General features: G+C 40.9%; 1 protein-coding gene across 2 annotated transcripts in view; it reads left to right on the top strand.

Moving 5' to 3' along the window:
• The first annotated feature begins 1,636 nt into the window (after positions 1 to 1,636).
• Positions 1,637 to 20,678, top strand: part of LOC110985767 (uncharacterized) — a 53,732-nt gene continuing 34,690 nt past the window's right edge. The window contains exon 1 of one of the 2 annotated variants that reach the window (XM_022247070.2): positions 1,637 to 1,811. In XM_022247070.2, coding sequence (XP_022102762.2) covers positions 1,742 to 1,811 — 70 coding nt within the window. In that variant the 5' untranslated portion in view covers positions 1,637 to 1,741. Of the gene's footprint in view, positions 1,812 to 18,281; positions 19,155 to 20,678 lie in introns of those variants that run through there. The other variant, XM_022247069.2, reaches the window with a different exon arrangement.

The raw sequence follows: 20,678 nt of genomic DNA, 5'->3' as shown, positions 1-20,678 counted from the left end.
ACGCGGACATTATGATACCAGAAATATATTTGGTCATCGAGTGGACTACGGTGTGTATTTATTTGTATGAAAAATGGGGCTCTTGTATTCGATCGGAGTATCTTGTGGAGAGGGAAACTCATCCAGTCTTTCTGTAATCATTTAAAATATTCATAGCAACAATCATCATTCACAGCTGCTATTGCCATGGACACTTTTCATTCGGTCAAACTGTGATAAAGTGTGTCCTGCTTAATAAGGACAATCAGATGACAGTCTTACGGCTGAGCTCTTATCCACTAATGAGCAACTCCGATTGGTATGCCACTGCAAGCCAACAAAAGGTGGTACATCATCCAGAAACCCACACGGTCCCGCGTACGAAGGTCTCGCGGGTGCGTAAGGCTAAATCCATGTATGTCCTGAAGTCTGAAAAAGGGGGAAAACACAGAACTACTCGAGTAACTGAGTTTGGTCCAAACCGATGCATCGTGTAGGTCCCTCCCCTGCGAGACGACTACATGAGCACCACGACCCCTCGTGACCTCTTCTCTTATCTCAACGGAAGCAGGTACCGAGAGCTACCAAGCTCCTGCCTTCTAGCCAGTTTGAGAAAAAAATAATAGAATTTGTCAGGGCTTATCGACAGAATTGAATAATTACCAGTTCCGCCTTTTGTTTGTTCAGTTGCATCTCTGTTGGTGGCAAACGTACCTCTCTATTTCCACGCGCTTGCCGAAAGGCTTTACTGTTATTCTGAGGAAGCTACTTTTATTACCAAAAACAGGAAAACGAGGCGTCAAAGTTTTGATCGGGACGAACAAAACGCAGCAGTAATACAGATCAAAGTCGTGTGAAAAAAAGACGAATTTAACAACATCCACATTTAAATTCAACAACAGGCAAAAAATCATTTACACGCACGTCTTCAAGATGAATTTATTGTGGCATTGGTAGAGTATTTATGATTATCATGCAAGAATATTCACTGATACTACGTTTCAGTTTTTAACACTATAAATAAGTAAAGAACCAAAAGAAATTTACAGGTTACCCACTGCCCCTCTCTGTATCCGCCTCTAGTGAAAACGGTTTAGTAAGTTGTCCACGGATACAATAACATAATTGATAAAATTGATAAGTTAAGGGTTTTATCAGTTGGCAAAACATCACTGAATTATAGCAACACGAAAGCGGATCTTCCTTTCTGAATTGCTTCAAGTTTTGAACTGTCCTGGGTGTAAAACAACAAAGATGATCCTTCTAACATATCTGAAACTGCGAAGGGTTTGCTTGGATTGTTGACTTGGCAGCATTTCAAAATCCTGCTTGATTTTATAATTTACGGCGCTGCCTTTTTCTGATAACGAATGCAGCTGAATTTTTATTTGAAAAACAATAAACCACACAACTTCTACTTTCTAGTAGTGGGCTAGTTTTGATGACGATTTGTCCAAAGTATGAAAACCTGTCAAGTTTGGTAGAGTTCTGGCTTGTATGACGTATACGAAGTCAACAACATAACAGAACTAAATTTTTTTGTTCACTTAAGTTCAAAGTATTTATCCTTGTGGATAGGCTTTTGTGTATCTTTAAAAGCTGGGATTGTTCAGCGCAAGCGTATTGGGCACACATGACGTCACCCTTGTGCTATATGCAAATTGTAGGGCTACTAGTGTTACACGTTTGGAGAACACAATTTCTTTCGGAAACCGAGCCAAATGCCGTCGATTTCCAGCCTGAATTCTGCCTTCCAGACATCATGCCGAAGTCTTTCCTGGTCAAAAGCTCGAAGGGGGCCCTCGAACCGTTCGAAGAGAAGACATACACGGGTAAGAACTGTCACGAAGACCTGGTCTTTTGAAGAGCAAAATGTGGTGGATGGATGCGAACTAGTTATATGACCTGTTTAGTGTGTAATGTATTGTGAAAGCTTGACCAAAAATTGATACAGCCACGTGTTGTCGTGTATTGTAACTGCACCAGGGCCTACAGTTTAGTCAACAACATGCACAGGACCTTAAAAATAAACATGGATGTACGCCTGTTACAATGTTGTTTTGCATCGTGCTAACGTTGCCATACATAATGGCATTGTACCATGTCTTTATCTTCGGTAGGCCTACACCAAATTTATTTGCCCTGTACAAAAAGATTGGAAAACCTAACAATAGAAATAAGATAGGCCTAGGCCCATAATAAAGGCTAGAGAGATTGTCAAGATTTTTATTTTGTCATTCATTTGCTGTGTTTGCTAGATTTAACAAAAAAATGTTACTACTATATTTGCCAGCATGACCAGGTCTAATAATACTCATAGGAAATGCCAACGCTATTTAGACTTTATCAGAGCCCTGAACATTCATTCAGAGCTTTTTAAACATCGACACTTCTGAGGATTGCTTGTCCCCGCAAGCTTTCAAGTGGGTAGCGATTCTGCAGACGTGAAAAATGCTCGTGTTCAATTGCGGATAAATGTATGGACCTAGCTCAGGGAATCTGGTTGTGGTATGCTACATGAACAGTGCTTATGATAATATATTGGATTTGAAAACATGACTTTTTTCAAAGGCAGCAGCAGATCAAGCAGTTTAGGGGCCAATTTGGAGTGAAATTTAAGCCAAACATGTGATCTAGGAATATTTTTTTGTCACCTGGGTGAAAATTTGTTTGTTTAATAATTTATCTTTTTACATGGCAAGCAAAGATACAGTACTTTCTTCATGACTGCTGTAGGCCAATGTGTTAATGGTACACACGGACTTGCCATAAGAGCACTGTTCCGTTTCACACCACTTGAATCATACATAGGATGGATTGGTTTTCATTGTTAAATCTTGGCTTCTAATAGGGCAGAATGCTGCACAGGATTAAGCCCAAGAAGTAAAAGAAAACGAAGAACTTAAATATATTAAAAAACTATATAATAAATTTCTCATCCAAAGTTTTGAAGGTAAAGCTCTACCTCTGTATTCTAAATGAGAAAATGAGTTATAAGGCAATTTTTCAGTAACACTGTTTCAGCTTGTACCAGAAAGAGTAATCATACATGTAGCTCTCTGTTTTGATGTATCACTCATTGTGGCATCCTAATGAAAATGGACGTTGTGTGGTTGGAAAATGGTGACAATTCCTCCCCATTTTCATCCTGCAAGATTTTTTTTAATGGCTTGTTTACTCAAAAGTGTCAGTGGGGACAAAGTACCAAGGAGTTCATGCCAGACAAGAGTGCATTTCCCCACCCTGGGGCTGTTTATTTGAGGCCCTTGTTCAGATGTGATTGACCATTTAGTTGCAACAATGACCAGACTTACAACCACTTCAACAGAAGTCAGATCTGTATTATATGACAGCTTCACTTCCCCTACCCTGCAGTGTGTTTAAACTGTCTTTTATTGTGCCTGCTAAATTGAGCAGTTAAATGTTGGTGTAAATGGGGGGGGCAGTCATGAACAGGATTATGGGATTGAGTTGAATGGCTGGCTGGGTGGGTTTTTGTGTAGGGGAACAATAGTGGAGTTGGGTGCAATTTTACAGCTCAGCAGGTGCGATATAAAAGAGGTATTACTTTGTGGGTTCTGTCTCTTTGTAGTAGAGTTGACTTGTTGGGAAAACTGCTGTCAGATTTGTTTTTTATTTTTGGTTTGTTGACTTGTGAAGCTAGTGTGTAAAGCTCGTGCATTGGGGTGCATGTGTGTTGATCTGGAAGCATAGGCCTTGGGCGGGACAGCTTGTCAGTGGCCATCTAAAACTTCTTGTCGAACGCTTCTGAAGAAAGTTAAGAGACATTAACTGCTTAACAGAGGGAGTTTTTGAGTTGTTGTCACAGTGTTTTTGTTCTTGAGAACTAGAGAGGGCATACAGTCAGTTAAGCAACAAGTGGAAAGGTGAGTGTCAAAAAGAGATACCATGGACACTGTTTCCAAGATAATGTTATTGGAAGATCGTGCCATGTTGTAAAATATAGAAATTGTTCTGTTGGAAGAGTACGTAAGGCTGAGTCAGACGTACAATACGTTTAGACCTGAGTTGAGCCTTCAGGATAGGCCTACACAGGTAAATAATGTGACTCCAAGAGCTTGGAAATCAAGCCTGGCAAACTGAGATCCATGTATGCACAGGTAATTATTTTTCCCAAGGACCGTCAGAGATTGGAGCAGTCTTCAGGATCTGTGGTGACAATAGCTACCAAGATGCATTTAGATAGATCTACATAGCCTCCAAATTGAATAATAGTGGTCTACGTGCTCCTTCACTCATCGTAATCGCGCCAGTAGTCTGGCAGTTATTTCTTCAACATACAGCCAGTTACAGACATAGGGCATCTAACCAACTTTACCTATTCTTCGGAATTTCCACACGGCTAAGGTGAGGTCCAGGGTGCCTTGCGGTTTAAAAGCAATGTTGAAAAATTGTTTTTATTCTCAATACACAGTGTTGACGGCATTTAAAATTTTGGACCGTGTTTAGGTTGGAAAGATTTTAGCCAGTGTATTCCATGTTTCGTGAAAGTGCGAACCATCCAAAATCATGATTTTGAGTTGGCTGTTGCTGACCACCAATAGCAAAAACCTGGACCCAACGTTTTCAGCAGTTAGCATTCACCGCATCAAATTATGATGGCAAGCCCAAACTGTGCTTGCAGTAAACCTTCTTCCATGAAATTTCCACCACAATATTGTGGGAAGTCTCACAATGCTGTCATCATGAAAGCTGTATTTTGCCAATGTTTTTTCGAAGTCATCCCTTTTCCCCAACATTTTTGCCACATGATGCAAGAATGTGCCCTGAAGACTAATGAGGTCACACAGGTCAGGTCAGGTCACGGTGGGGTCGGGTCACGTTCTAAAAGCAGCTTTATGTTTCACAGTGTGCTGGTTCAGTCACACTGGTACGGTACATGTAAATCAATGCTAAACAGTGCAGAGATCAGCTACATGTAAGCAGTGTACTGTAAGAAAATTTGGTCTATGCCTGTTTGGCAGTCAGTGACTGTTAGGTTGGACTTGCAGCAGTGGAATCAAGAAGATTGCAGGCTGGCGTCATCCCCAGCAAACTACTCAAACACTTCTTCGTTGAATTTGGCAAATCCCTGCATTGGGAGCTGATGTTTGTGTCAGTTCTTTAATTTTTTTTTAAAGCACAAGATATGCTGTACGTGCCATTTGTTTAGATTGGACAGTGTTGAATTCTAGAGTCTAGTGGCAAAGACAAAAGACCCTGGGAACTGGGCTGTAGATGCTAAGAAAATAAGACCCTTTTTCCCCGGCAGTAAAAAGTACAGGTACATGTCATGCTGGTAGAATGCACTTCTAAGTACCCGGTGTAAGAAGAAGTCCGGAACTGATATTGCTTAGCCAAATATTTCTTCTCCCAGAAAACCTTTTGTCATCCCAGTAAGATAAACAGAAGTAAAATCCTGCTTTTGTTCCTGTCATGATAGTTTCTATTCACTTGTTTCAGGTTCTTTTCCTTTTTTTAAAATTCCAAGCACGGAAAATGAAACACCTATGAAAATAAGGCTCGGCAACGCAGCGCGTAATCAGCAAGGGAAAGTTGGCAGAGGAGGAAATTCAATTATGGCCCATTTGATCAGTATTTCTTCCTGTGCCCGGACAGCTGGCTTCCTATCACCCTACAACAGATATGATACGTGACTTCTAGACAGCGGGTTTTTTCCCGCCCATAAAAAAGAGGGTGAGAGAAAAAGTCAGTGTCTGTAGCATCCATTGGATTGGTAGTAATGATTAACCATGGAAGGTTTTGTGCTATGGTAATGTTATTAACAACCTGCAGTCCTGGTCACGTTTGGGCATTGACAGTCCCTCATTGGAGCAGTTTTTACGTTTTGTTTTTTTAAGTATACTGTGTCGTGACTATATACTGTGTATTTTTTGGTTGGAATTATGAATGGGTCTTGGAAAAGTGGAAAGACTTCCACTTTTAAAATTTATTTTGTACTTAACCATTCATGAAAGTAGTAGCATTTGCGATTCAAGATCAGTCTTGTAAGAAACTATGCCTTGAGGCAGAAATAACTACCCTTCTGGGGGGGGCACTGCAAAGCATGATTTTTTGTGAGAACTAAGCACCTTAAAGGGAAGTCAATATACATGCCCACCTGTAGAAAACTGAGCTGAACAAAATGGTACATGTAACTTGTTTAATTTGATGTAGTGGAAAAAGTCTCTATTTTTTGATCAGTCGGAGGTTGTGTCACAGTTGGCATTATCAAGCTCAGTCAGTATCCTGTCAGTTTTGCATTGCAGGTTGTCAGTGCCGGTCATACATGTACGTGGTCAACTTGGCTGATATTTTACACCGTCACACTTGCCCCGAGTCAGCCCTAGTAGATACCACCAGAAGGTTTTAATTAAAGGACTTTAAAGATCCCCCTACATTGCTACTTCAAATGGCGGGTTTGAAGCCTCGATGTCCTCGATTGCTCTGAATTCGCCAGTAGTTTTCTACACTTTGGTCGTGGATTTGGCAGGATTCAAACATTTCCAACCAAATTCTCAAGGAGTTTAAAGGGTTAATGCCACACAGTCCTTTGCATTTCCTGGAAGCATATCCCAGCCCCCAGCCCATTTCCCTCAACTGACAAGAAACTGATCCCCTCTGGAAGTACATCAGACATTCGGTTTCAGTTTCAATGTCATTGGAGTCCAGGACCCATTATGAGGACATCCTTTCAATTTGCTACCAGCCTGCTGGCCTTGATGACAGGTTTGGTTATCTCATTCTCCCAGCCAGCTTCTGGCATTTTGTTTTTGCCGCCAAAATGTTCTTGGACAACAAGTGGTGGTAGAGTGATGGTATCGCCACTGTTTGAGTTCTTTACTTTACAGCATAACCTGATCAGTTCAAAGTGGCACAAATTGCTGCATTGTAGTTTGTACATAACTTGAATATATATTCACAAAGCCAGGAGCATACACTGTGCACTACAGACTAATTCAATTAGATGCCTTAACTGCTGTGGCACTGCACTCACGCGCATATTCTTCAGCTTGACGCGCGCATGCATTTGGCAAATCACGACACCCTGTTGGTCGAAGAGGCATGTAACGCGCGCGCACCACCTGTCCACGAGCGTTGTGCCACCGCAGTAATGGCTTTCAATTCTGGTGGTCGAATTACACTATATGTGCACTTATACATAATAGTTTGGTATGCACATTAAATTTTGTGATTGTGTAGAGAAGCTTTTAAAGCAATTTTCAGTTTATGTTGGCAACATATGGCAGTTTAAAGCCAGGTGAAATTGTGCTTTCAACACTCACTTCTCTGATGGCAAAAGCAATGTGGAATCATCCCTTATGGTAAAAGTACATGTATACATTTATCAACACAGACCATGTAGTGGTTACAGGGTTCTGATCAGTGTGGTAGGTCTCCTGCCCCCAGTGTTTATATGCACCTTCCCACATGCTCAACTCTGACCTTTGAACCCTGCCACACACTCCCTCAAGGTTAAATATGGTTATGTGTAGCACTGTGTGCCCTGCGAAGCAGACTTGGTTAACCCCATCAAAGTGTCAATCATAGCCTGTGGCGATGAACCCACTTGTGCCCGTGTTTACACAAGCACTGTATGAAATTGATAAAAAAAATTCTGTCCCCCCCTCCCACCATAAGACAACTGAGCATATAAGCGTAGAGGTCGTTGGGAAGGCGATTGGCCGCCACAGAGAAAGCCCTAACACTGCAACCGCGGCACGTTATCGGCTGTTATCGCCAGCCCATTCACACCAAGTCAGACTTTTTGCCACCCATTCCTGTCACAGCACCCATGACGCCCTTTGTGTTGTTCCTTGAGGACTGGGAATGGAGTTTTTGGGGGGACTTTTGTCTGTGCTGAACAATAATCCGTGGATGGGCGCAGTCAAGTGTATTTTAATTTTCCTCCCGCTCCCAATTTGGGAGTGTGGTGTGCCTAATAAGTACGGTACTGATGGTATACATGTAGGTACCCATATTAAGCCACTTTGACATTGTCATTTAGAAGTTTTGAAAGTTTGAAACAAGATTTTGCAGATAAGATCTGAACCTGTACTTGCTGGTGTTCCAAATCAAACTCAAATTCAAACATGAGCATAATATAAGAATAGAAATCTGTTCAAAAAATTTTCTGGTCTTTGAGTTTTAGCATGGCAGTTAAGTACATGTACACACCACAAGTTTCTAACTTTGCGCTGTTCAAGAAGTTTGAAGTATGAGCACACCAACATTTACAGCACTGATTAATGCCTGGCCAATCAGACAACTTCACCTGCAGTGCATGATTACTTTCAATTCCCCTTGCAATCTGATTTAAGATGCACCTTAAAAGTGCAGAGCGAGGTTAACTGCATCATTGTGGCAATCAATTTTCGAGTGTTTGAAATATGTCATCTTTTACTCAGAGAGAAAAAAAATAACTGAATTTGAACAATCTATCCAGCAATTGTGCATTGGGCACAGCTTGCTGTGGAGTGGGGGTACCAGACTTGGAGGGAGAGTTACCGGAAACTTGGGCACATGCTCTGAACGTACACACACAGTCGCTGAACAGCGGAGCATTTTGTAGTGCTTTGTCCTGCGTGGCCCTATGCCAACACTGACCCCCGTCCCTCCTTTTTCATTTCGGCTTTGCAAGACTGTCGCCCACGTGGGCACTCAGTGTGGTGTATCATGGATAAAGCATGGAAGTGACTAGCCAAGACATGCAACATTTACACCAAATGTAGGACGGGATGTTGTCTGTGTGATGTGGGCAATTTCCTGTGTCACTTGAAGTTGCTTCCAGGGAAGGACTTGAAGAGAAGCAGCCTTTGTTGTTATGAGCTGGATTGCTTAAAATCGTCTTCCCATAAAACTTGCTGAAAGTTTGTGATAGTACATGTTTAATTTTTAGTTTTTCTTGTTTGTTTGGCTTTCTATTTCCTGCTGACTTTTCCTCCGGAATGAATAATCTTTCAGACTGAAAAAGTTTCTGGTATGTGGAATCTCTCCCTGCCCTCTAAAAGAGATTTGTACGGTTAACTCTACGCACGGTATTTTGCTGGATTTTGCCAGATTTGTGCATTTTTTAAAGAATTTTATTCAACCCTGGTTTTGTTCCTTTCCTGAATCTTTAAAAGATATTTCAAAATTTACTGAGGGGTATAAAGACCTTTAAAAAAGCAATATTTTGCCCCCCCTCCATGGAAACTTACAGTTGCTAGGCAATTTTTCAGTGGCATTGAAGTCAGTATAGAAGTCTTTGGGCTGTTTAAACAGATCTTGTTCAACAAAATCAAATTGGGAAAAGAAAACAAAAAGAAGAAGAAATCTGGAGTGGTATTTAGGCCTTAAACAGTCTTTACTGTAGTGGATGGTACCCAGGGCTCAATTAGCCGGAGCCTAAGACGCGGGGATACATCACGTTCGGTGGACGCTGCGTCGTTCAGCCGTGTTCCGCTTGAGGTTGCCTGGAGGGCTTGGCCGTTCGAGATCGGCCGGGGTATCTAGGTGGCTGTTCAGTGGCGTGCCGGCAAGGAACGAATGGCACATCCGATTTTTGGAATCTGGGAGAAGGAAAAAAGGGTTGGGGAGGTGAATAAACACGGACCTTGTTTTGGGTTTCCTTTTTTTCGAGGTGGACAAGTGGTGAGGCGAGCATTGAGGTAATGATGCGAAGCCAAAATGCAGATGTAATTTCCTGGACAGGGCTTGGGGGACGCTCTAGAGTTATGCGTATTTGAACCAACAAGTGCGGGTCCACGGACTTGTACTTAACAAGGCTCTTGACTGTGCACAGTATGCTGAGTTGGACGAGGTGGAGACTGATGGTCGGTCTTCGTCTTACAACGCTGTATCCGAGCACCCAGTCAACCGGTCCTTTTGTGCATCAGGTGCTCATCCTTTGTGGCACTTTTTGAAGTTACAGTGCCGAGCATCGTGGTGTTTGAAAGGTGTCTGCGTAAAGCTGAATCTCAAACTTAGTTCATCGTCCCCCCCAAAATGTTAGGTTTCTGGATGTCAATGTCAGAATACGGTGTTACACAACACACATGCTCCCAGGTCCCACTACTGCTCTGCATCACAGTGTGGGCCTCCCTCCCGGACCTTCATAATATTATTGAGCTACAATTGGCTTGCAGTCCTAGCTGATTATACAACAGAAGTGTCTTGTTTGTGTCTGCTTAATATTATGCCTGCTGTTTTGGTTTTTAGGTTGGAATGTGTGATAAGAAACCACTATTCAGAAGGGAATTATCTTTGTGGTTCATTGATAATTCAGTATTAGGCTTTTAGCTTTGTGGCCTACATGTACATGTATGCATAATGGAAATCAGAGACAGAAGTGGTACCCTATGATACTAGCACATGTAGGTGTTTCCAAGCTGGTTGATTGGAATTTCTGATAAGGAGTGATAATAGCCCAACCTTGCTTAATAACAAAAATATGTACATATGTAAATGTTACTTAGAATTGTTTGCCAGATGGTCAGTAGGTACATGTGTGTATGAAAGTTACCAAGAAATTAAAAATAGTACCCAGGAGCCACACATAAATGCTGTTGGAAGATGATACACACACAAGTCCTGCAGTGAATCATTTTGCATTGTGCATGTATATGAGTAGAGTGCACTTTTAAAAAAAAATGTTCTACATTTGATTAAATTAAAGCTGTCAACAGAGATGAATCATCAATGTATTACATTGTACAACAGCGTGTTTCCTTCACTTTCTCCTGTAGACATCTGTGCGTTGTGCTGTAAATGCTAATATGAGCAATGCGGAGGAAGTGGTGTCAAAATCTGCATCTTTTTCAAATAAACTATGCAAGGAATAATGTTACAAAAGTTAAGATTGTGTACTTTGTTATGTACATGTATTTTGGTATCTTGCAGAGCCAGCTTGGGAATCAACAGAAGAGTCCATTGTTCTAGAAATGCCTCCAGGATATGAATATTTTCACTCCATGCATTAGCTCCAGCTACTGGTTGTCTGCACTGAACCCCTATAAAAATTTGCCATACTCAGTCTAAAAAAAGTCTTTTTATCTCAAGAGGTAGCACTAATCCCCTTGGTGTTGCTTTTCCTTCAACTAATGGGGATGTAATCAAGATTTCACCCCCACTCTACAGCTGCCACCATAAAGGTGTCAAAGGAAACAATATAAAGTAGCCCCCTTATCATGTAGACCAACCTACCCCCTTTGTTAATTACTGTGCACCCCTCACTGTAATTCCAACCTCTTGCTCACCATCCCCATGTGCTAATCTCTGATTTTATTGGGGCTTCCTGATTTGCCAGATGAATCTAGTGGTCCAAGTTTACCCAATACGCCCATTAGCGCGTGTAATTTTGTGTAAGGAGGTTGTAAAAGCTGGTGTCGTTTCCAGGCATGATTTGTTGACCAGCTTGATAGCTGGGTTATTTTAACAGTGCCAAGATATAGCAAGATACACAGAAAGTAGCCAGTTTGCCGCTGGCATAGTGAACTTTTAGAATTTGACTGGGACTCGTGTGTGCGCTATCATAGTGGCAGTGATAGTGATTCAAACATGAAAAACAATGTACATGTACATTGTAGATGAAACAAACACAGTCATGTTAGAAGCACAGAATACTTTCCCAATCTGATGAAAAATTGATAAATTATACACAAAATAGCTGTTCGTTCTCTGAACAAAGGTAAACAGGGTAAAAAAAGAACTGTCTGCATGTATGATGGAAACCCTTTTCGACTCTCTTCCCAGAAGACTGACTTGAGCTTGTCAGCTGTTGCCCTTGTCATAAAAGGCCCCACCAGTATTCTGGCTGACACTGCAGGAACATTCACTGTTGTTATTTCTTCTTTCTTTCTCTGTCTTTTTTACTATGCGGTGTGAAGATTAACCAACAATAATCCTGGCCTGTAATAACCCAGTCCAAGACAAACAAGTGGGATCTTGTAGCACACTGCAAGAAGTGTCAATTACCTTGTAAAAGGAAGGTGAACAATCCAGTGAGCCTCTAAATGTATGTCAGTTCTGTCATTACAATCGAATGCCATAAAGTTACCAGAGCCAGAGTTCGTCTGACAGAAGTGGTCCTCCAATTCCTCTGTTGCTCACCTTTGTCCTTGTCTGGGAAACTCATATGTACTTTGTAGTACCTTCATCAGGCAGACTCATAAAGACACAAAGCTGTTGCTAGTACATGTAGGTCTCATCTTAAAATTGTGGTTGTCTGTTATGTCTGTCATTAGAAGTCCTGCAAAGGAACGCTATTGTTTCCTGCCACATTGCCTCTCATGAAATGGTTAAATGTACTGTGTACAAAAAAGTCCACTAGATTGCAGGTGTAAGACCTCACCAACTTGCTCAGCTACTGTACTTGTGCATATACATGTACATGCACATGTATACTAGTAGCTTTTAGGGCTTACTTGAAGTGTACCGCCTCAGACACGTATTGTGCTGCTCTGTTGGATTGTGCAGTGATTTTCTCCACTTTGTCACGTTTGTTTGGCTTGAAAATGGAGTCCTTGCCTTTGCTGTCTCTTGTAACTGATACACCCCCCCCATAAAATGCTCTGTAGAATGGGGTTCTTCTCTTCATTCTGCCCAGTGTTTGATCAAAGGGTTGACTGGTGAATTGGAAGAATGGTGATATTCTCAGAGGGTTTTCAGGTTGAGGGGATAAGGGTGTTCTAGCTAAATAGGATTTAATAAGGCTTGTTTGTGTTGGCATTCACTCCCCCCTGATAGATTCTTCAGGCAAAAATGGCAGTGGGAAAGGTTGTGGTTGTAAAGATGGGGCTACTAAAGATGATTTGGGTGTTCGAAGAGTTTTGTAACAAGAGGATAGGGGTCATTAACCTTGAGGTCGTCAGGCCTGTCAAAGGTGTACATGTACAGGAGGCTGTGCTGTGGCTTTAGTAAGAAATTTGGTGGAACAAAATAAAACAAGAATCCAGATATTTTGGAAAGGAAACGTTTCATCCCTGAAAATGAGGCCAACATACTTAGTAGAAAAAGAAAAGTGAAAACATGTCTAGACTAGAGTTTGTAGTATAACAAGAGCAAAGGACGTAGGAGAAACAGTTTGAAAAGAATAGGGTTTTTTGCAAAGTCTTGATGTACATGTTAAGCCTTAATTGTGCATTGAACCCACGAATGAAAAGCCATTGTGAGTCTAAAATATCAGTTCCTGTTTTATGTCAGATGAATTCACTGTGAATTTCACATTTCACCTTGATTTTGAATTTCTTTAGGAAGAGAATGGTTGGACTTTGTAGAGAAAGGTGACCCATATCTGAAATTGCTGCAGCTGAACGGTGACAGAAACTGTTGGGCACTCCTGAAAATTATGCCAGCTGTCAGTAAGCCAATATTCTGGCAAGCACTCCATGATTTGTGACTTGCCAAGTATTCGGACTAATTTCTGGGAGGGTTCCTTGGGTGGTGGGTGTTACCGGGCCATAAATCTTGTCTTGTGGTTCATTTTGTGATGCAGGTTTTTTTTTTAAGAGAATGGAAATGTCTGAGCTTGGCAGATGCCGGTGGAAATTTATTCCTTTTCAATTGGAAATGAGAATGTAAGCGTTCCTTCTGTTCCCTTTGACTCTCATTTCTGACAGGAGTCGTGACATTGGACAGGTCTCACAGCGATTTGAGTCAGAGACACCTTGCATTGTGTACACTACAGGTTGTTGGCTGTCCAATTTTAAAACCGGTTTTGTGTTTTGGTTTCATTATTATTGTAATTTTTTGGGGGGTGATGTTGGTTGTTGCACCAAGTCTTCGGATTTTGTGGCATACATTTTGGCAAGCGTTACATGAAAATTGGATGTAATATTTGGAAAAAAAAGTCACATTTGCATAACTGGACAATGACTGTGGCACAACTGTGTGCAGCAGTTATGCATGTACCTGTATAGCAGTGTTTGTGGTTTGTTCCTTGTCACCAGGGGACATGCTAACATGTACCCACAGACTCAAGTATCCTAGTTGTGCACATGCATATATTTTTTAAACGATCAAAATGATGAAGTATGTAGTGTGGGTCATTTCTATCACTAATGAAATACAATCCAACTCTGCCTCTGACAGATATTTATCCCTGCTGTCAGACAAAGTGTAAAAACGGTTTCCCAGTCCTTCGTCAGCCTGTCGTCACTGGTAGGTCGGACTCCTGGCTACCACAGATTCTAAATGTCTCTTGTAGAATGCGATACATGCCACTTTGGAGATGCTGTTGAGGCCTCACACAGTGCACAGTGCAGACCAACAACAGCAATAAGTTCCTGAAAGTTCCCGGTGTTCAGAGGCGCTAATTGGTCCCCCCTGTCATACCCTCAGGGTCCCTCTTGACCCCTTTGGGGGTCACGCTTCATTCATCAGGAGGGGCATCAGGTTGATATGTGGGGTGATATTTAGGTTGTACAGGGGTCTATAAATGATACCCAATTCTGTAGATTCTCTGTCAATCATGAACAGAACTTGGATGATTCTAAAAGAGTTCAAGTAGTCAAGTTTCAGTCTTTGAATGGTTAATTCTGGAGGATTCATCTCTTTATTGTAATTTTTACACCATATTTGGATGATTTTACATGTTTTGGGGAGTATAAGGTGAAAATGTATGTTCAAGAACCCCCTGAAAAGAAATTTTAAAATATGGCTCCAAAGTTGTCAATTTGAAAACAAAATTGTAATTGGATAATCAAACATACTGGTAGATTGATATAAAATTAATTGAATTTTTAAAAGTTTGTTAAAACAAAAAAGAAAAGGAGAATTGTAAATTAAATCTATACAAATGAAAATAAAGAATTTCTAAGGAGAAAACAATTTCAAATATATGTTACCAAACACTTGATTTCAGGACACATGTACATTGCCATGGTTTTATGAAGACAGGGTTGGTATCTACGAGTACTTCAGTGCAGGTTTCATCTTAATTTACAATAATGAGCTTGCCCAACCACAAACGCTTCTTGAAGATTACCCGATTCTACTCCCTGTTGGTGATACTGATAAATGGGTCCTACTTCACAAGCTTTATGTACCATTCAAAAGAAACACCAAGAAAATTAACAGAGGAAAAAAGGTGGAATACCTCTGAATGACAGCATGGGGTCTCCAGTGTAAAACATACAGGCAGACTGAGTGATGTTAATTGGTTCCCCGTTTGTCACTGATAACTGCACTGTGGGCAGTTTAGGGAACACTCTCTGACAATGTCATAAATCTCAGCGAGTTCAAAGGCTCATGATGATTGGTGTTTAATGGGAATTTTTGTATGTGGGGGAAGTTTGAGTTAGTTCAGTTGCAGAATTTCTTTTCAGTGACAAGTGCGTCAGGCAAGGGGGAGATTGTTACATTGGGCATTGTTTGTACACATGTATCTTAAAGTTTTGCATCAGTTTTGAAGAGAAATTCATTCATCTGCTTGTAAACTGGTTTTAGTAGCCCTCTCTCAGTCCAAGTCTTGTCCATGATCATCATATCCAGAGGCACCCCTTACTAGTAGATTTAATTGAATATGAACTTTGTTTAGATCAAGTACATTTATACTCGAAAAGGGGTTTTAGGATTAGAAAGGGAGAAAATTTGTTGGTTGAAGAAATCCTCCCCTTACGTATTACACTTTCCATTAGAAAATAACACACTCATGTTGACTGGAATTCTTTAATCAAGCAATAAATAATATTTCAGATTCTCCCCAATTGTTCATTTTCCTTTCTTTCCTTTGTTTATGCTGAAACCAATTGCGACCTGTCGTTAAGCTGACTCCCTATGATAGAAGTCATGCCCTGCACAAGCAAGGTAGTTTCAAGGGAGCAAACATTACCAACAATGCAACGAGCTCAACACAGTGTTTGTGCATGACATGTCCCAGTGACCTCCCCTCGGGTAGCCGGCGCTGCAGGCTACCAGTGATCAATGCCGCAGCGGTTTGATTTCAGTGCGTATTGATTAATTGATGGTTTGGTTTTTTGCCAGACTCCGAGACATGTGTTTCACTGCCCAAGCACCAAGCTGTTCTACCACTTCATTGTTATCAGTTTTTTTTTGGTCAAAATTGTGGAGGGCTCTCATGCTTGTGTTCAGAAAGTACAGCGGCAGTCTGGTTTACTTGAGGGCCTGGTAGTACAAGATTGATGCTGGACTTTTATTGTGAATTCTCAATTTTTCAGTGGTTTTTAGGGGTGACCTTTTTGCTGAAACTGTGTCATTAATACTTAGCTTTAGTTTTAAATGCATGCTTATTCTTGGACATATGAGTTAACACGGCATGTGTGGGCAACGAAGGGGTTTTTGTTTCGTGCATTGTCTATACTTTTGTTCTCAAGAACCATATTTGTGCGGCCTGGTGTGGTTAATGTATGCAAAGTAAATTTTGTTGAAACTGTGAGGGAGGGTAATTTAAGCATGTTCCAGTTTTTAATTGAAAGTTCATGACTTACAATGTATGGTCCTGATCTGTCCACAAAGTGCAGTATGTATTTGTCCGTAGTTATCTTGACTTGTTCTCAGTGAAGTTGACCATCAGGTCTCTTGCATGTGCTTCAGCACAGTCATGATCATACATTAAACATGTACGTATGTAGACTTTGTACTTGCTGTGTGCATCTTATACAGTACGTCTGTCTGGGAAGCATTTTCTACACCACAGTTTCACCGTCATGATCACCCACAGGGCAAGCTGTGCATTCTGATTGGTTGTGGTGGACAGAAGCAACATCCAATAGGACGATAGTGTGGGGATTGACTTGGCAGGGTCCCAGCTGTGGTTTTGCACAAGTTATACTCCAGAAAGCCACTGCCAGATGCGTCTGATCTGGGGCCATTAAAACTTTTTTAAAAACTAAATCACAATCAAGTGTGCAGTGGAGTTTCAGCTTCTGTTCATGTAATTTTTGGTTTGCAAGACACACAGAACCTCTAACTTAACATGTACATGTATGTGGATCAGTTGTTGAGAGTGGTAACCAAGTTTAAAATTTCAGTTTTAATAGATGTGTGGATTGTGTTGTAAGAGTTGCAACCAGGTTTTGACACCACGCCTGCAGAAGGTTTTCTGATCTTGTAAGAGTAGGCCTCTGAAATCTAGTTCTAAACCCACTCTGGTCATGTTCAAAAGACAAACAGTTCCCTGTTTGGCATGGTGTACAATGTATGCATGGCAGCTGCATTCACATGTTGTTGCATTTCAAACTTCAAACATTAGAAGTGATGCTATTTTTAAAAAAATATATGCATGTTAGGTTTGTTTTTTTGTAGGATTGTACGTCATCACTTGTTCATCGGTTTTGATAACATTTTGTGGGTTTTTTTATGAAGAGGTTCCAGAACCCAGCCACCATTGTTTCTAGACCATGGAAATGATTTTTTAATTCAGTCAATCAAAATATTTCAGATAAAGGCACTCCTGAAAGTTAAAGAAAAAAAAAAGACTGCATTCGAATTGAATCTGTCATTGTCAAGTGATACAGATATAACTGAAATTGGACAGTCTGGGAAACAAACTAAAAATTGGAATACATGCAGTAACACTTTTCAACTGATTGCAAAGTAATGTGTTTACATGCACTTAATGTTCATGACCCCTTGAAAGAATCTTGTTTCCAAACTTTCACAGGTATTTTGTAATTTTCAGTTTAAAGTAAATTTCAGCATTGGGAGCAAGATGATATCAAACTCGGGTGCAACTCAGGACAAATTCCGTATTTTTTTGCTTCCTTTAGGAGTAATTTTTCCGAGTTTTGGAACTTCAAGCAATCCAGAAAGAGGCTGTTATTCCTTTTTTTCATACAAAAGTATGTAAGACAATTCCATTCGTAATTTTCACACTGTGAATAAATGAAAAAATAAATCAAACAATGAAAATTCATTTAAAGTTATGAAATTGTTTTGCAAGGCATTGGTTGCCTGTCAAATGTGCATTCAGGGCAGCAACTCTTAAAGAATCCACTTTGAAGGCTTATTAAAGTGCTAAGCCTCCCAAATACTCCAAAATTGGAACTTAGGGATGCTGAATTTAAACCATTGATATTGAAAGTTGGCTAGCTTTTGTTAAAGCTTCATAATTGTGTCTGTGGGTGATATCCTGAGGATTATAGCAGGTATTAGGGTTAAAAGCAAACAGTCATAAAAAGAGGGAGAAAAAAGTCACCCAGTGATTGTAATCTTAATTTCAAGTGACAAACAGTGGGTAATTACAAGGAGGCGGGCCTACCAAACTAACCTTACCCTATTGGGTACCTGTTTGGTGTGTGGTGATGCCTGGGTGTGTGTGTGTGGTTTGATGTGACATTCCCCAAAAGCTGTGTACGCAGGCAGGTACTGTTGGGCCTTGATCATAGTTGACAGGCAGCCCGGTTTCTTCTCTTTTATCAGAACACTGATCTTTATCTGATGATTGGCTTGACTTTATAAAGCTCTTCCTCTGAGTGGGTTTGTTTAAAAAAGAAGAATAAAGTTGACAGCTTTTTCTGTGCCTTACTGGAAGGAGTTGAAATTTGGGGGCTCTCTGCAGTTCTGTGTGACTGTCGTGGTTTTCGTTTATGAAACGAAAAACCAAGAAGAAACAAAGGCGTGTGATGAATGCATCCGCATCCATGTTGGATAGGGCAGTTTGGGTGCTCAAATAGTCACCGTTTGCTCGGACAAAACGCTGCTGCAGTAACTGATAGAGCTCGGCTGGTGGTTTAAGGATTTCCCAGATACCAGTAGCTGCTTGCTTGCTCGCTGACCCAGGATTCCTTTAGCCTGGGCCTCTCTCTGTCCACTGCACACCCAGTCAGATGCACTGCGTCTGCCTAGCCAGTCCCAGCCCAGCAATACGGTTGCATACAGCATTCAGCATACACACACTCACACAGTGTGAGTGGCACGGTCACTGTTAACGGCAAGCGTTACACAGCGGAGCTCAGCAGCCCCTGACCGGCGGAGCGACCGAGCTGGTACTTGCCGCCGACCGACTGAGTCAGCACTACCGGGTCGCCAGTCAATAAGAGCCCCGTGTCGTAAGCTCATCGCCCCCGTAGTACACACAGACTCTACACATTGAGTAGTTACTATAACAGTGCGGCAACTGACTGGCACGTTCAGGGGACTCGATACAATGGAGGCCAACCCAATGTCTATGTACTACAGCTGGCAGCTCTACCTGTCGGCCTGCCGGGACCCAAGTATGTACCTGTGGCACAAAGGTAGGCTGGATTTTCCCACTTTCTGGGCACAGTTATGTCCTACCTCCTGTCCTGCTGGCAATTTTCACACATCCCGTGCATCGATCGGTGCTGAAATTGCAAAATTTTGGCCATTTTTTTTTTAGGGGTTGAATTTCCTGAACCATTTTGTTGCAAGTAATAGACCAGTTGTCTCCTTGCATTGTAACAATTATTCAGCACGTGCAGATTGCTACTTCTTAAATCAACTATTGCTGTTTAAGGAATATATTTACGTTCAATTTTTCTTCAAGATTGATGTACAGAATTTTTTTTGGGGGGGGGGATAAATTTGACATTTAAATAAATTGGTGAAATTTCCCGTGGAAACACTAACATGGATGGCATCTTGACACCATTCTCTTGACTTCATGCGCCTTTTTTGCATTCAGTTGGACACTAAATTTGGGTTCTTTTTGATTGTTTGGTGCACAAGTAGACTTCAAGGATATTTGGTGTCCGAAGTGGTGGGGTGCAGTCAGCAGAAAGTGGCCTTATTTCCCTGAAATTTGTCGGACAAGGTTTGAGATAAGGTCGGTATGTTGAACCATCATGGTTGCTCGATTCATAAGCAGCCAGCTGACCAGAGGCTGTAAATTAAGACCCGATTCCATCTGGAGATCGGCAAAATAATCTGGCTCAAGTAAAGTACTAGTAAATGGCATCGCAGTGAAACTTTTGATGGATGTTAATTTTTAGATTTTTGAATTTTGTTTTCTTGCGTTTGAATGTCTAAGAATGGATCCATATTGTATTGCATATCAGTATGTACTTAGCATACACCTGATCTTGCAGTAATGGAACTGATTGAAGAAAATAAACATTGACCTGTTCAGTTGTACATGTACCTGCAGAAATCCAAAGTTATACCATTTCACGTACACAAAGTCATTCGTGGAGGAAAACATTCAGGTTTCAATTTCTTTTGTCCGAACAAATTGGGTTGGTTTTTACTAAAAAGTGACCATTGAACATTTGTCAAATATTGGGCGTTTACAGTATTTTGCTGGACCGGAAAAAAAATTTGGTATTTACCTACATGGAACTTGGGTGGGGATATGTGTGCCTTGTACATGGATTTTGATATTAAAACATTCTATCACTTCCTGCAAACGATGTGGAAATAGCGGTAATACACTGCGTCAATCTTCATTTCTTGAAGAATTTTTTGAACAACTTTTTGTTTTCCCCGAGTCGAAAGAAGTGATATTTAGGCATTTTTTCTTTTTATTTTTTAGAAACTACTTGTGTAATTTTTCTCATTCATTGATTTCCTCCCTTTTTCTGTTAATTTAGCTGCAAAATAGCGGTACTTGGCCATTTTGCAGGCAGTAATCACTAACTTTTTTGGGGAGGGAGGAATCAGTGTTCATTTCTGATCTAGTGATGGGGATGCTTTCTTCATACACATTCGTACATGGGACAAATTACAAGCCTTTGACATTTTTATGTATTAGAGATACTAATATTTGGAAACAAGTCAGCTAAAAAAAGTGCTGGTTGTAT

This window comes from Acanthaster planci, linkage group LG02, assembly GCF_054643075.1.
Source record: "Acanthaster planci isolate LZ-2023a linkage group LG02, COTS_SCS, whole genome shotgun sequence".
NCBI classification, from domain to species: domain Eukaryota; kingdom Metazoa; phylum Echinodermata; class Asteroidea; order Valvatida; family Acanthasteridae; genus Acanthaster; species Acanthaster planci.
Note: the sequence above shows the minus strand (reverse complement) of the source record. Positions and strands in the feature narration are given on the sequence as shown.